The sequence below is a fragment of the Mustela erminea genome, chromosome 9 (assembly GCF_009829155.1).
Source record: "Mustela erminea isolate mMusErm1 chromosome 9, mMusErm1.Pri, whole genome shotgun sequence".
Taxonomy (NCBI): Eukaryota; Metazoa; Chordata; class Mammalia; order Carnivora; family Mustelidae; genus Mustela; species Mustela erminea.
The window spans coordinates 5,859,131-5,875,505 of NC_045622.1; the positions used below are offsets into that span (position 1 = coordinate 5,859,131).

The window sequence follows — 16,375 nt, forward strand, 5'->3', positions numbered from 1 at the left end:
AAAACAAAAACCAATCCAGGGGCACCTGGGTGGCTCAGTTGGTTAAGCGACTGCCTTTGGCTCAGGTCGTGATCCTGGAGGCCTGGCATCCAGTCCCCCATGGGATCCCTGCTCAGCAGGGAGTCTGCTTATCCCTGCGACTCTCTCCCCTCTCATTCTAAGTAAATAAATAAAACATTTAAAAAAAATTCACAGAAGATCAAGTCATATAAATGACCAACTTGTAAATAACTTTTCTTTGAATTCTTTATTTTTAGTTTTCATTTTATCTTCCTAACTGCATCTTAATGCAAATTCGGTTGGATTCTGCTTCAGTCCCCTGCTGCTGCAGCAGAGTCTGAGGGGTCGGATAAAAGGGAAAACCTAGACGGACTTTAGAATACAGAATATTCATTTTTTATTACCAGAGTGGTATCCTGACTCGGATTGAAATCGGAGGTTATTAAATAGCTGTTGGAACTTTGGGCAAGGTTTTCAGTTTACTGGGTTGAAAAACGCAAAATGGGGATCACAATTATAATTCACAGAGAGCGCACATCTCTGTGAGTGAGTGAGAGTGTGTGCATGTGTGTGCGTGCGTGCGGCGCACGCTTTGCCAGGGCAAACCCAGGGTGCCCGTGTATTAACAGCGCCGAAGTAGTGTGACGTCACCATAGTAACAGGAACCTGTGCGGCTGCGTCCATTTAAAGAGCAGGCGTGCTTTGGAAGGCCTTCCTTAGCCCGCCCTCTTCCTCGGATCGCTCCGCCTCCCTTTCCCGGCGGCTGGCCCACTACGCCCTGCGGAATCCAAGTCACCAATCAGCGTCCACTTAGCCCTTGCAGTCAATGGCGCGTGCCCCGGTTTCAAAAGCTCGGGGGCGGGCTCCGGGTTCCGCGCACGCGCGGTCTCCTCTCTCTCCCCACGCTGGTTCCGTGTCTCCTCAGAGCCGTCTTGCCGCTTGGCCTGAGGTGTCTCGTGTCTGGGGGCGGTCTGGACTGTCTCCGCCGCTGCCGCGATGGGCAAAACTGCCGAGTCTCAGGGGTCGGGAGGCCGGCCCGACCCGGTGCGGAGTTTTAACCGTTGGAAGAAGAAACACAGCCATAAGCAGAGCCAAAAGAAGCAGCTGAGGAAGAAGCTGAAGAAGCCCGAGTGGCAGGTGGAGCGCGAGGCTATCAGCCGCCTCATGCAGAACTACGAGAAGGTGAGGCCGGCGCTGGGGCGGGGGCGCCGGCCAGCGGCGGGGCCCCGAGGCCCGGCGGCGATGGGAGCTCTGTCACGGGGGCCGGGGCGGGGGTGCAGACCCGCAGTCCAGCGGGCGGGAGACGGGACTGGGGTAACAGGGGCTGGTGGGGGTCCCGCCGAGGCCCCACAGGTGGTCCGCCAGGCGCCGCGGACAAGGCCTCGGGGCCATCCCAGCTCGCCATCCTGCTCCTCGTGAAGTGATGGAGATGCAGCGGCGCTTGAGGGCGGCGAGAGCCCGCAGTAGTACCGACGACGGTAGCGGGAACCGTACCGGTGTTTTCAGCCGCTGACCGGGCGCTTTCCATTAGTCGTGGGACTCGAACTGTGCTATGGGTCATATTCCCATTTTACAGGCGAGAACACGGAGGCTCCGAGAAGACGAGGCACTTGTTTTCAGCTCCCCTCTTAGTAGGTGGTGTGGAGTTGAAGCCTAGACCCGCGTCTTTCCAAGTCCAGAGCCTTCGCTTCTGACCCTGGTGCCGGGTCCGCAGGCTCGACATCATCTCCTGCCTTCCCGTGCTTATCTCGTTTTCTCTCCTCGGTTCCCGTCCCCGAACCGGAGTTGGCCCAGGACAGCGGGCCTCCTGGTGCGGCTCTGCCACCTGCCATCCTGCACGGTGGTGGATGTTCTCAGACGAGTGGCCCCGTAGTTACCCTTTTAACCTCTGGCCCTGCCCCCGGCCCTCAGTCTCCTTGGCAGGGTCCCTACCCCTTCTCCCCTTCTCCCCCACCCCCACCCGCCCCGGCGGTTTGCCTTCACCCACCTCACTCAGCCTGTCAGTGATTGCCCCCTTCTGGTGCGCACTATAATCAGGGATTTAATATAGGGGACATTTCTGGAATTATAGTCATCAAGTGTCCTGCTGGTATAGCTTTCCTTTAAACGGCTCTTAGGTCAACAGTAAGATTAGGTAGAGAACCTTTATTTTTGTTTGGGCTTTTGAGTTAAGATAAATGATAATTTGATCCTGGCTTTTGATCATCAGACGAGTGACTTTGGGCAGGTTATTTATTCTGTCTGCTTCCCTTTTCTTGTCTTTAGAAGGCATCATAATAATATCTATTTTAGAAGTTGTTGGGAGGAGTTAGTAAGAAGCATGTTAGGCATTCTGTACAATGCCCGATACATATAAATATATTAGCTGTTACGTTATTTCTATTGCTGTATGCACAGCCTCTTAAAAAACCATTGTAAAGTACGATTAGATTGCATTTTAGAGTCTTCTTTAGCTGGAGTTGCTGAAGGGATATAGTCTCAGCTTCTCTTTCTTTTGTGTAATTGCGATGCTTATTCCTGTGGACTGGTGACTCCTTTTTTGTATTCTACCCTCAGCCTTTCTGAGTTCATATTCTTTTTTTCTGACTGCGCCAGATGTCTTTGCCTGCCAGGATACCTTAAATACACAAGTCCCAAAGTGAGCTCATTAGCTTTGATTTCCAAATTCACAGTCCTTTGTGTGAGTTCTCTCTTGCCACTGTAAAAAATTGCCGCAAACTCCATGGTTTAAAAGAAGAGAAATTTGTTCTTTCATAGTTCTGGAAGGCAGAAGTCTGAAGTCCATTTCCCTGGGCTGGAATCAGCGTGTCATCAAGGCCATATTCCATCTGGACATTCTCAGGGAAAATCCATTTCTTGCTACTTCCCGCTTCTGGTGGTTGCTTTCCCTTGGCTTGTGGCTGCATCACTCCCATCTCTGCCTCCGTGGCCACATTGCCTGTGGTTCTGTGTCAAATTTATTTCTGCCCTTTTAAAATAAGGATACTTCTGTTCGCATTTAGGGCCCACCCAGAATATTGAGGATAATTTCCCGTCTCAAAATCTTTGATAATGACCTGGACAAAAATCACTTTTGTCGTTTAAGATAATATGCACAGTGTTGGAGGTAAGCATGTAGAGATATTTGGGGCTGTTACTTAGCCCACCACATGCTAGCCCCACTGTCTAAGCAGACTGCTGAGCTAGAAACCTAGGAGTAATCCTAATCCTAGAGACTTCCCTCTCAGCACTCTTACATCCAGTCAGTTACACTGATAATGTCCTCTGCCTCTTAACATTTTTTAAATGTTACTCCACCCACCCCCCCAACCCCATGCCTTAGTTCAGGCCCCATCATCTCTTGCGTGGATTACTACAGTAACTATTGCTTGTAATAGGGATTAGCAGGCTTTTTTAACTATTGCTTGTAATAGGGATTAGCAGGCTTTTTCTGTAAAGGATCAGATAATAAATGGTTTCAGCTTTGCAGTTCAGGAGGGTGGAACTACTCAACTCTGCCGTTGTAACACAAAAGCTGCTATGGAAATACTTAAACAGATGGTATACTTGTGTTCCAGCAAAATTTCAGTTAGGAAAACTGGTGGCTGGATTTGGCCCTTAGGCCTTATCCCCCCAATCTATCTTCTGTATTGCTGGCAGAGTGATTCTTTCCAAGATGAAAATCCAGTCATCTTATTCCTGATTAAAACCCTCCCTTGGCTCAGTTACTTTCAGGAAAATGGTCAGATACTTTCATGTGTCAACACGTCCTCCTCCAGTGGAACAGTAATTTATTTGTGGTCAGGCAGACTTGGTTTATCTCACCCAGTTTGGGTTTTGAGTAGCCAAGCTCCTTAATATCCCTGAGTTTCACTTTGTTTGGTTCAGCAGAGGTTAGTAACTACCCAGAGTAGTGAAAGGCTCAAAGAGGTAATACATGAAAACCAAGTGGTGTGCATAAGCATACACGCGAGAACAACTTGTCGTTTCATGAAGTGGCTGTGCTCCCTGATGCCTCTGCTTTTTCTTTTCTTTTCAAGATTATTCAAAGATTTTACTTATTTATTCGAGAGAGAGAGCGAGAGTGAGCATGAGCAGAGGAAGAGGAAGAAACAGGCTCCTGGTTAAGAGAGGAGCCCAACACGGGGCTCGATCTCAGGACCCTAAGATCATAACCTGACCTAAAGTCCAATGCTTACCTGACTGAGCCACCCAGTCATCCCGCTCCCTGATGCTTCTTGTCCTGGTAGTTGATGTTTCTACCATTTGCAGTGAGCACCCCCATTCTTGCACTCTAGGAACACCTCCCAGTCCTTCAAGATTTAAACTTCTCTTCCTGACCTTCCCAGGTGGGGTTAAGGCTGCTGTGTGTCTGTAGCATTTTGTATACACTTTTATTGCAGAATTATCACTAGGCTGTGATGATTGGCTTCTTTGTTTAGCTTTTGCCTTAACTTTCCTGCTAGACCATGAACCCCTGCAGGTCAGAAACCTTTAATACCCTCACCTTTGTGCTTCCCAGTCATTGGTAGCACAGTGCTTGTCCTGAAGTAGGTGCTTAGTGTTCGGGTGTTGTTTGGTGCATGAGGACCTTTTCCAGATGGCTTTCTTCTGGTTGGTAAAATAGGTCTATTCTTTTTGGTCTTTTGTTTGAATTATAATTACTAAGACTTACAAAGCTTTTTACGTGTTGACTTGCCATATCCTTAAAATAGATGACACTATGAGACGGTTTCCATTGTCCAGGTGAGAAGCTTTAAGGAAAAGCAAGATTAAATAATTTCTGCAAGCTTAAACACCTAGTAGTGAAAAAGTTCCAACTCAGATGGTCTAGGTCTGATGCCAGAGAGCCAGATCACTACACTTTACGGCATTGCACCTCATGAATGTTTAAATTCTCAGCTTTTCACTAAACTGAAGGAAACTTTTCCAGTATTGTTGTGTTTTATTTATTTATTTTTAATCTTAGAAATATTTTCCTAAGATTCTGTCAAGAAAGAAATACACTGTGAAATCAAACGCCAGGGCTAGCAATTCTCGAATACAATCGTAGCAGATTTGTTATTGTCTAGGGAACTAAGGTGCAGACCCTCACTGCAGGGTTCCTCAGATGATAGCGTCTGTGCATTGAACTATTATTACAGCATGTTTATAATACAGGGGTGGTGTTCAGTAGCCTTACTGGTGAAACACTGAACAGTTTGATTCAGAAACATCTCGAACAGTTTGACAAAGTACTTGTTGAGGTCTAGGTGAAAATAGATGGGAAAAAATATATGTCTGTGTCCCTACAGAGATGGGGGGTTGATACATTTTGATAAATGTTAGAATCCTAGATACTTACAGTGCTGCGGAATTTGAGGGTGGTGTAATTAGTGGGAAAGAGGTTGGGTTATTCTGTACCTGCCCTTTCTGGCTAGGCGAATGAGAAAGATGTGTTTTCTCTGGGCATGCTGCCCTTTCTCCTTGTGGTTGCAGGCTCAGGCCTGGCTTGTGGAGTGTGAGCTGGATCACACTCCAGTGTGAAAAATCCAGTGTGAGCTGGATTTTAGCCCCCATATGTCTTTGTGCAAGAAAGCGTGCAACAGTTTGTGGTAGCCATGAGTAGAGCTTGTTCTTGAATCATGGGTTCTCCAGATAGAAAAGATTGGCTAGAACATTGTATATGAAGGGAGCAACACAGGGATATACAAAAAGATGTGAAAATATGTGGTGTTCTTTGAGGGGCACATACTCCATGGAGTGTGGTATGTGTTCCTGAACTGGCTTCAGATGAGGTTGCAGAAGAGGGCCAGAGGTGGATTGTCAGCAGTTTGTAGGAGTTAGAAGATGCCTGCATCCTCACCCTGAGCCTGTGAATAAGTCACATGGCAAAGGGTAATTGAAGTTGCTGATCAGCTGACCTTAACAGAGGGGGTCTGGATTATCCAAGTGGGCCCAGAGTGATGACCCAAGGGCCCTGGAATGTGTGGGGATGCTGTGAGGTGAGGAAGATGGGAAGATTGTTGCTGTCTGGTTTTGAAGATGGAAGAGGGATCCAATCCAAGGAAGTGGGCAGACTGTGGAGGCTGGAAAAAGCAAGGAACTGGATTTTCTCTAGTCACCAGGAAGAGTTTTAACTGAGTGAGGACCCGTTTAGGACTTCCATCTTTCAGAGTTGTGAGGTAATAAATTTATGTTGGTTTAAGCCACTGTCAGTGGTCATTTGTTTCAGCCCCTGTGGGAGATTCATACAGAGGCCATGTTTGGAGACTTAATCTGGAAGCAGTGGGGAGTGTCTAGGAGCAGTTGGAGAACACAGCCAAGCTGTAAAGGCTGTGAAGACTGTGGCCAGGTCGAAGACTGGTGCCGTAGTCTAGGTCTTAGGTCTTCTGAGAGGTAGATACCAAGTTGGGATGAAGTGAATTGGAGATTTATTGGTGGGGGGGGGATGTCTGTGGAAGTGAAGGAGAAGGAACAGAAATAGGGAAAGGATGGAGGACTGAAGGAGGAGCCAGTAGGAAGAGTCTCAGGCTGCAGCACAGTCAAAGCAGGCTTCTGCTGGTGGGGTATCCTGGAACCAGACTTGCCCTTAAGGGAGTCTCTGGTCTCTGGTCCTGCAGACCGCGGTCTGTGGTCGTACTGCTGCAGTGAGCAGCCCTCCGGGCAGCCGGGGAGCGTGGTGCTGTCAGGGAGCGTGGTGCTGTCAGTGGTGCCTCTGTAGGATCAGGCACTGCTTATCTGCCCACGGGCTTCTCTGCAGCCCAAGATCTGGGTGCTTTGTTTCTAAGGCCACCGTGTAGAGCGTGTGTGTTGGGGGTTTCAATGGAGAGTGGGGGATTGGAGCTTACTGAGAAATGCTGAGCTCTTTGTTTCAGTTCAGTAACTGTTGTCACTGTTGCTGAGTGACTCCATCTCTGCACCTGGATTCATTTAGACTTTCTATGATAGTAATCAGCTAGTGCTATATGGGAACCCTGTGCTGTAATCCAAGTTTTACCCCCTTAATCAGAATTTGGTGTGGTTTGAAGTAGAATGCTTTTCTTGTCGTGACTGCAGGAGGTGGAGCATTGTAGGACATTCTTTTTTCTTCACCAGCTTTGAGGATATGAAAGCATTATTCACTTTTGTGAGAAAAGAGAGTTGTGAGAAGAGAGTTGGAAGAAGTACAGGGGGGTGGTCAGTGGTATTCACCCTGTTCTCCCCTCCACCCCCTCCAGCTGTCCCACCAGTGATGGGAAGTGATGAACAAGTCCTGTCATTGAAACATCTGTTCTCTGATTTTAGAAGAGTGATACAGATTGTAGAGGGCATGTGAACATTGGAAGACAGGAGTGACTTTTTTTTTTTTTTTTTAAGATTTATTTATTTATTTGACAGACAGAGATTTGACATGCAGGCAGAGAGAGAGAGGGGAAACAGGCTCCCTGCTAAGCAGAGAGCCTGATGCAGGGCTCCTTCCCAGGACCCTGAGATCATGACCTGAGCTGAAGGCAGAGGCTTAACCCACTGAGCCACCCAGGCCTGGCCCCAGGAGTGAAAGGGCTGAAAGGAAGATACAGTGTTATTTTGTTTGTAGGAACCATAGCTGACTTCTGTGAGTTCTAAATATTCCTTGGAATGTAATTGTCCCTCTGGAACAGGGTTGGCATCCTTTTTCTGGAACAGGCCAGATAGTCAGTATTAAGCTTTGTCGGCCACGTGCCTTCTCTGTCATAACCACATAGACACTATGTAAATGAGTGGTTGTAGCTATGCTCCGGGAAAACTGTTTGCAAGAACAGGCAGCAGATTGGATTGGGCCATGGTTTGCTGACTCCTGTTGTAGTTCATCAATGGAGTAAAAATTTCCTTCTGTTTCTTAGACTTCTTTCTAAAAAATATGTTGTAATGGTCAACAGAGTGCTGGGACAATTCCATTCTTCCAGATTTTCCATTAGGAGGTTAGAAGACTAGAGAGAGATGTGCAGTATTTCCTACTTTGCCTGTGCTGTGTCTCTGATGGAGACTCACCAGTCTGTCACTCATCTAGCTCCTCCTGTATGACTTCTCTTCTTTGTGAAAACAGCTTTTCATCTGATCACATTACAAGTGCATGGGTGGACTGCCTCTAATTTTGTTGTTGTATTTGGAAGATTTATCTTCTAATTAAGGTTCTCAGGTGGGACAGGACAGGATAACAAACTTTTCTCTTTCTAATGTGAGTACGCTGATTATTCCTTTTCACTCTTCTTTGGAATGATTTGTAGGGATTAAGGCAATGTTTTAATATTCGTGTTTTCAGCATGTGAGGACAGAGATAACCCCATCTGGGCTACCTTAAGGATCTTGGGAAAGATGATATGTAGACTGTAAAATGAAATAAAAGTTGTCATCCCTTTACTGCCTGCAGTGTAATTTAAATAAATGAACCTTACAAATGCAACTTTTCTCTTTTGTGAATCATGAATAATTTGGCAGCATATTCCCAGATCTGAATAGGAGTTCCTGTTTTCAGCATCTGTAATAAAGTAATTCCCCTGAGTAGCTGAAATGAAATTCAGAAAATTGGGTTTATGCTAATGAAGAACATCAGTAATGAACATTTAGATAATGTAAAGTTAAAGGGCAAAATGTTACTTATTGTGGCTTCAGAGTGTGACTGAGACATTTCTTGTGGTTATTGTTAATGCTCCCTCCTTCACTGTACCCCCAAATGAAGAGTTGTCAGGTTGGATTTGGCATGCCACTGATTGATGGTTAAAACTTGAAAAGATTTGTGCTAACAAGATACATTTCTCCAATTAACTTCAATCTGTTCTACGAAGTGTGTAAATAGAAGTATTGTCATTGTGCTGTGTGGCTTAGAGTCATTTTGCCCCTTATTTCTTAATATTCTTTGAAGGATGGACTGAAGGTAGAGTTTCTTCCTAAAATTTACTGTGTTCTCAGAGGTGAAGGAGGTTGTTGTTGTTGTTGGTGGTGGTGGTGGTGTGTGTGTGTTTTGAGTGAATGAGATGGTGTCTTTTTTTTTTTTTTAACCAATTTTAATTGTTACAAGCTTGTATTTTTGATTCACAACAACTTGCTTACGGCATATTCCATTCTAGAAGGAAGGGTGGTTTTTAATTAGAAGTGATGGTTGAATTCAATCCTGTAGTACTAAGGACTAGCCAGGCAGCACAATGTAGAACTAAAAATGCCCTTGTTGTAAAATAGATGAATTATATGGTACATTTTTTTGTCTTAATTGACACGGTCTCCTTTTTCTTTTTTTAGATAAATGTAAATGAAATTACAAGATTTTCAGATTTCCCCTTGTCCAAGAAAACATTGAAAGGTAGGTGTATGGTGATTTTGGGACATTTTGGGTTTCTTGATGTTTTTTATAAATGGCAAAAGGTTTAGAGCATTTAATGTGAAAGATATTATTTTGGCAAATAATCTTGATATCTTGAACCTTTAGCACCAAGAAACAGTATTAATTCATTCACGTTTTACTGATTTTTTATTCTCATGCTTTTTGGAGTATTTTTTTTTTTAAGTTTTTATGTATTTATTTGACAGAAAGATAGAGAACATAAGTAGGCAGAGAGGCAGGCAGAGGGAGAGAGAGAAGCAGGCTGTGCGCTGAGCAGGGAGCCCGACATGGGGCTTGATCCCAGGGCGCTGGGGGGTCATAACCTGAGCCGAAGGCAGATGCCTAACCCACTGTGCCACCCAGGCACCCCTCTTTCTGGACTAGTTAAAGAACAGTAGTGAAAAAACAAGATGCCGGGCCTCTCAGTAATTAAAATAAAATCTATTATGTTAGTTAAAATGAACAAGATAAAAGTGACATCTTTTATATTAGCGTGTTAGGACCATCAGAACAAAATATCAGACTGGGAGGTAGGGGTTGCTTAAATGACAGAAATGAATTTTCTCACAGTTCTGGAGGCTACAAGTCCAAAGATGGAGATGCTGGCAGGGTTAGTTTCCTCTGAGAGCCATCCTGGAAGGGTCTGTTCCAGGACTCTCTCCTTGGCTTATGGATGACCACCCTCTTGCTGTGTCTTATGTGGTTGTCCCACTGTGCAGTCGTACCGCTGGTATCTCTTTTTGTGTCCAACTTTCCCCTTCTTATAAGGACACCAGTGACTTCAGATCAGGGCTCATTTGAACTAAATCACCACTTCACAGGCCCTGTTTCTGAATATTGGTGTTAGGGCTTCAACGTAGTAATTTGAGGGGGCATAGTTTACCCATACTCTCATTTTACAGGGATTTTCTCAAGTGTCACTTTCCTCCCCTTCACCTTGGCAGGTTTGCAAGAAGCCCAGTATCGTTTGGTAACTGAGATACAGAAACAGACCATTGGCTTGGCTTTGCAAGGTAAAGATGTTCTTGGAGCTGCCAAGACAGGATCTGGCAAGACTTTGGCTTTCCTTGTTCCAGTAAGTAATTTTTTTTATATTGGTTCAGGTCCTCTGTTACATGCTTTTAAAACATTCTGTGCCTAGGTAGAAATCATTATCTGGAGAGTTGTTTCCTGTTGGATTTCTTCAGCTAGAATGTGAACTTTATCAGAAAAGGCCGCAACTGTCCTGTTGTCCACTGTATTCCCTCCATCCTAACACAGTGCCTGGCACATGGCAGCCACTCAGTAACTTTTTGAATGAGTGAATTACTGTGCCTTGATAAGCCTTTACTTCCTGAAGGTTGTGTGTCTTCCAGGGTGGCAGGTGAGCATGGTTCTGCACTGTTGTACGGCCACTGGGGCAGGCTGGAGAGGCTGTTTATGTGCTCATGCTTGCAGACCTGCCAGTTGCATTTTATACTTGCTACTCATTTAGGATAAAGCTGAAACATGCTCTCTACTAGGAGATTGGGTGATTCATTGAGAATTTTCCAGGTCATTGATAGCTGTCGTTTTGAGCAGTAAAACAATAGAGTCTCTTAGGAATTTACTTATATCTCAGTTAAGCACTTCGTCTCATAATTTAATTCCTACAAAATAATTGGCTTAGGAAAATCACATTTGAGTTTTTGTTCCAAGTATTGCAAAACCATTTTTCCCTTAAATCCAATTTTTCATAGCGGTGTTTCTTTACAACTAGAAAATTCAGTCACTGCATAATTATAATAACTACACAGATGAAAGTTTAATGTGGTTTCTGTTCAGAAAATGGTGACAGATATTTTTCCAAAGCCTGTTTTAATAGTTTGAGGGCTGCATGTCCCTCTCACTGATGGCCAGTCTCCTGCTGGCAGGGCTGTGGTGGCAGCTGACCTGCTGTGAGGTTTATGTTCCCTTCCTTCTATGATTTGAGGGATCTGGTGGCTGGAAGAAAAAGAAAAAACAAAGCAAAGAATTTCTTTCTGATGGGATGACACTTGTGACTGATATGTCTTCTGCTTGGAAGGTGCCTTTGATTTGGAGGAGCAGGGTCAGTTCGGAATCAAAATGCTGCCTCCTGAAGGGACTTACTAAACACAAATTTGCTGTCTTTTTTTGAGGTGCTGGAAGCCTTATATCGTCTCCAGTGGACGTCAACGGATGGGCTGGGGATTCTGATTATATCACCTACGAGAGAACTGGCCTATCAGACCTTTGAGGTTCTCCGGAAAGTAGGAAAGAATCATGACTTTTCCGCTGGTCTCATCATTGGTGGAAAGGTTTGTTCTTTTGTCTTGTCCTTCTTTTTTCTATAACTTATATTGGAGCAATGTGGCAGTTGACAGGAAAGAGGTGGAGATTTTATTTAAACCAGTAGGCTGGCATTGTGGTGGGGTCACTATCTTCTAGAGTTCTGCTTATCAATTTTGAAGGTCCAGAAAGTCTGTTTTTGTGAGGGTATCTGAATTGATCATGTTCTCTGAGATTAATATACCTTAAACAGCCTGTAAATCTATATGTGAATTTACTTGGGAAAGGTACCATCTGAGTATTTGGATTAGTTCCTTTTAAGAAAATATGTAATAGTTTGAATAATTTTGAACTTTGCTGGGTCAGCAGCAGCAGAAAGGAAAACAGTGTTTAAAATTTTTTTTAATCTTTATTTTTTAGGTTGAAGTATAGTTAGCATAATTACATTAGTTTCAGGTGTACAACATACTGATTCAACAAGTCTATATGTTCTGGTATGCTCATGGCAAGTGCTACCATCTAACACCATACAACACCATTACAGTACCGTTGACTATATTCCCTGTGCTGTGCCTTTCATCCCTGTGACTTAGTTATTCCATACCTGGAAGCTTGTATCTTCTACTCCGTTTCACCCATTTTGCCATTCCCTCTCTGCTCTGGCAATCATCAGTTAGTTTTCTGTATTTATGGGTCTAGTTCTGCTTGTTGTTGTTTTGTTTTTTTTTTTAGATTCCATATGTAAGTGAAATTACATGGTATTTGTCTTCTTCTAACTTATTTCACTTAAGCATAATATTCTCTGGGTCTGCCCATGTTGTTGCAGGTGGCAAGATCTCATTCTTTTTTTATGGCTGAGTAATTTTCCTTTATATATATATATATATATATATATTGTTGTTGCAGGTGGCAAGATCTCATTCTTTTTTTATGGCTGAGTAATTTTCCTTTATATATATATATATACCACATCTTTTTTATCCATTCACCTGTTGATGGACACTTGGGCTACTTCCATATCTAGGCTATTATACATAATGCTACAGTGAACATAGGGCTGTACATGCCTCTTCGAATTAGTTTATTTTCTTTGGATAAATATCCAGAACAGGAATTGTTGGATTGTATGGTAGTTCTATTTTTAATTTCTTTGAGGAACCTCCATACTGGTTTCCACAGTGGTTGCGTCAGTTCTCATTACCCCCAACAGTGCACAGAGGTTCCCTTTTCACTATATCCTCATCAATGCTTACTTCTTTTTGATGTTAGCCAGTCTGGCAGGTGTTTGGTGATACCTCATGGTGGTTTTGATTTGGATTTCTCTGATGATTGGTGACCTGGAGCATCTTTTCATATGCCCGTTTCCCTTTGGGAAACTGTATATCTTTGGGAACTGTAGGTCTTGGGGAAAATACCCAAGTCCTAAGCCCACTTTTTAATTGGGTTTTTAGTTTTTTTGGTGTTGAGTTTGTAGAAGTTCTTTATATATACATATAATATGTATATGACATATAATTATATATAAATAGAATATTATAGGGTATTATATATCTCATATATATGTAGGATAGTAACCCTTTATCAGATATGTTATTTGCAGATACCTTTTTCCATTTAGTAGGTTGCCTTTTCGTTTTCTTGTTGGTTTCCTTTGTTGTACAAAAACTTTTTACTTTGATGAAGTCCTAATAGTTTATTTTTGCTTTTGTTTCCCTTGCCTAAGGAGACATATCAAGAGAAATGTTGCTAAGGCCAAGAGATCACTGCTTATGTTTTCTTCTAAGAGTGCTTTCAGGTCTTATGTTGAAATCTTTAATCCATTTCTAGTTTTTGTATATTGTAAAAGATAGTGGCCCATTTTGACTTTTTTTTTGCATATATCTGTCCAGTTTTCTTAACACCATCAATAGAATAGACAGTCTTTTCTCCCTTGTATGTTCTTTTTTCTTTTGTCACAGATTACATGTGTAATTTAATTTAATACATGTGTGGGTTTATTTCTGGGCTCTGTATTCTATTACATTGATCTCTGTGTCCATTTTGTGCCAGTACCATACTGTTTTGGTTATGATAGCTTGTAATACAGTTTGAAATCTGGGATTGTGGTACCTCTAGCTTTGTTCTTTCTCAAGATTGCATTGGCTTTTTGGGGTCTTTGTGGTTTCATGCAAATTTTAGAATTGTTTGTTTGATTTCTGTGAAAATGCCATTGTTATTTCAGTGGGGATTGCACTGAATCTGTAGCTTGCTTTGGGTAGTATGGACGTTTGAACAACGTTTTTGCTATCTATGAGCTCTAGATATGTTTCCATTTGTGTAGTATTCAGTTTCTTTCATGAGTGTCTTAAAGTTTTCAGAGTATGGGTATTTTTTTTTCATCTCTTTAGTTATTAATTTTTAGGTATTTTATTATTTTTTGGTGCAATCGTAAATGGGACTGTTTTCTTAATTTCTTTCTAAATGCTTATTATTAGTATATGGAAACACAAATGATTTCTATATGTTAATTTTATATCTGTGACTTTACTGAATTCCTGTATTAGTTCTCATACTTTTTTGGTTGAGTCTTCAGGGTTTTATATATATATATATATATATATATATATATAGTATCCTGTATCAACAGATAGTGACAGTTTTACTTCTTCCTTTTCTTTCTTTTATTAAAGATTTTATTTATTTATTTGTCAGAGACAGAGGGAGAGAGAGCGAGTGAGCACAGGCAGACAGAGAGGCAGGCAGAGGCAGAGGGAGAAGCAGGCTCCCTGCCGAGCAAGGAGCCCGATGTGGGACTCTATCCCAGAATCCTGGGATCATGACCTGAGCCGAAGGCAGCTGCTTAACCAACTGAGCCACCCAGGTGTCCCTACTTCTTCCTTTTCAATTGGGTGCCTTTTAGTTCTTTTTCTTGCCTAATTGCTCTGGCTAGGAAAAGCTTTTAGGTTTTTACCGTTGAGTATGATGTTAGTTTTGAGTTTGTCTTATGTGGCCTTTATTATATTGAGTTATGTTCCTTCCATATCCACTTCGTTGAGAATTTTTATCATTAGTAGATGTTGAATTTGGTCATATACTTTTTCTGCATCTGTTGAGCTCTTATGTTTTTAATCCTTTGTATTGTTAATACTGTGTATCATGTTGATTTGCAGATGTTGAGCTGTTCTTGCATTTGTGGAATAAATCCCACTTGATCGTGGTGTATAATTCTTATATTGTTGGATCTGGTTTGCTAATAAATTTTTTATCATTTTTTTCCCCATCACAATGAGTATACTCTTTAATCTCTATTCCCTATTTCCCCATCTCTCCACCTACCTTCCCTCCTAACCATCAGTTCTCTGTAGCTAAGAGTCTGTTTCTTGGTTTGCCGCTCTTTCTTTCTCTTGTTTTCCTATGCTCATTTGTTTCGTTTCTTAAATTCCACATGTGAGTGATACCATAAAGTATTTTCCTTTCTTTGATTTAGTTAGCTTAACATGGTATACTCTAGCTCCATCCATGTCATTGCAAAAGGCAAGATTTCATTTTTTTTTTAAATGGCTGAGTGATATTCCATTGTGTATATATATACCACCTCTTCTCTATACATTCATCAGTTGGATACTTGGACTTTCCATAATTTGGCTTTTGTAGATAAGGCTGCTATTCAGGGTGCGTGTATCCTTTTGAATGAGTATTTTGTATTCTTTGGGTAAATACCTAGTAGTGAGATTGCTGGGTCCTAGGATAGTTCTATTTTTAAATTTTTTTTTTTTAAAGATTTGATTTATTTATTTGACAGACAGAGATCACAAGTAGGCAGAGAGGCAGGCAGAGAGAAAGAGGGGGAAGCAGGCTCCCTGGTGAGCAGAGAGCCCAATGTAGGGCTCAGTCCCAGGACCCTGGGATCATGACCCGAGCTGAAAGCAGAGGCTTTAACCCACTGAGCCACCCAGGTGCCCCTAACTTTTTTTGTTTTCTGAAGGACTCTTTAGACAAAGGTGTCTAGTATTTTTTTTTTTTTTAAGATTTTATTTATTTATATATTTGAGAGAGAGAGAGAGAGAGAGTGCGAGTGCCTGCACAAGCTGGAGGAGAGGGATGAGGAGGAAGAGAGACAGGCAGACTGTGCTGAGCACAGAGCCCTACGTGGGGCTCAATCTCATGACCCTGAGATCATGACCTGAGCTTAAATCGAGTCTAACACTTAACCAGCTGTGCCACCTGGGTGCCCCTATTTTTAACTTTTTGAGGAATCTCGATATTGTTTTCCAGAGTGGCTGTACCAGCTTGCATTCCAACCAGTAGTGTGAAAGTGTTCATCTTTCTCCACATCCTTGTCAGCACCTATTTTTTCTTGTGTTGTTGATTTTAGGTGTTCTGACTGGTGTGAGACCATATCTCATTGTGGTTTTGATTTGCATTTCCCTGATGATGAGTAATGTTGAGGATCTTTTCATGTGTCTGTTGGCCATCCATACGGCTTCTTTGGGAAAATGAGAGCCTTCTGCCCATTTTTTAATTGGATTATTTGTGTATTGAGTTATATCAGTTCTTTATATATTTTGGATATTAATGCTTATCAGATATGTCATTTGCAAATATCTTCTCGCATTATATAGATTGTCTCAGTTTTGCCGACTTGTTAACTTTGCTATGCAGAAACTTTTTATTTTGACATAGTCCCAGTAGTGTATTTTTGCTTTTATTTCCCTTACCTCAGACATACTTAGAAAAATGTTCCTATGGGTGACATCAGAGATTATGTCTATGTTCTCTTCAGGAATTTTCAGGGTTTCAGTTCTTAACATTTAAGTCTCTAATCCATTT

General features: G+C 42.4%; 1 protein-coding gene across 1 annotated transcript in view; it reads left to right on the top strand.

Moving 5' to 3' along the window:
* The first annotated feature begins 874 nt into the window (after positions 1-874).
* The window catches only part of DDX10 (DEAD-box helicase 10), a 273,486-nt gene continuing 257,985 nt past the window's right edge, over positions 875-16,375 (top strand). Inside the window, exons 1-4 of the mRNA XM_032356967.1 lie at positions 875-1,182; positions 9,217-9,277; positions 10,243-10,373; positions 11,437-11,595. Of these exons, the coding sequence (XP_032212858.1) occupies positions 997-1,182; positions 9,217-9,277; positions 10,243-10,373; positions 11,437-11,595 (537 nt within the window). The 5' untranslated portion in view covers positions 875-996. The remainder of the gene's footprint in view (positions 1,183-9,216; positions 9,278-10,242; positions 10,374-11,436; positions 11,596-16,375) is intronic.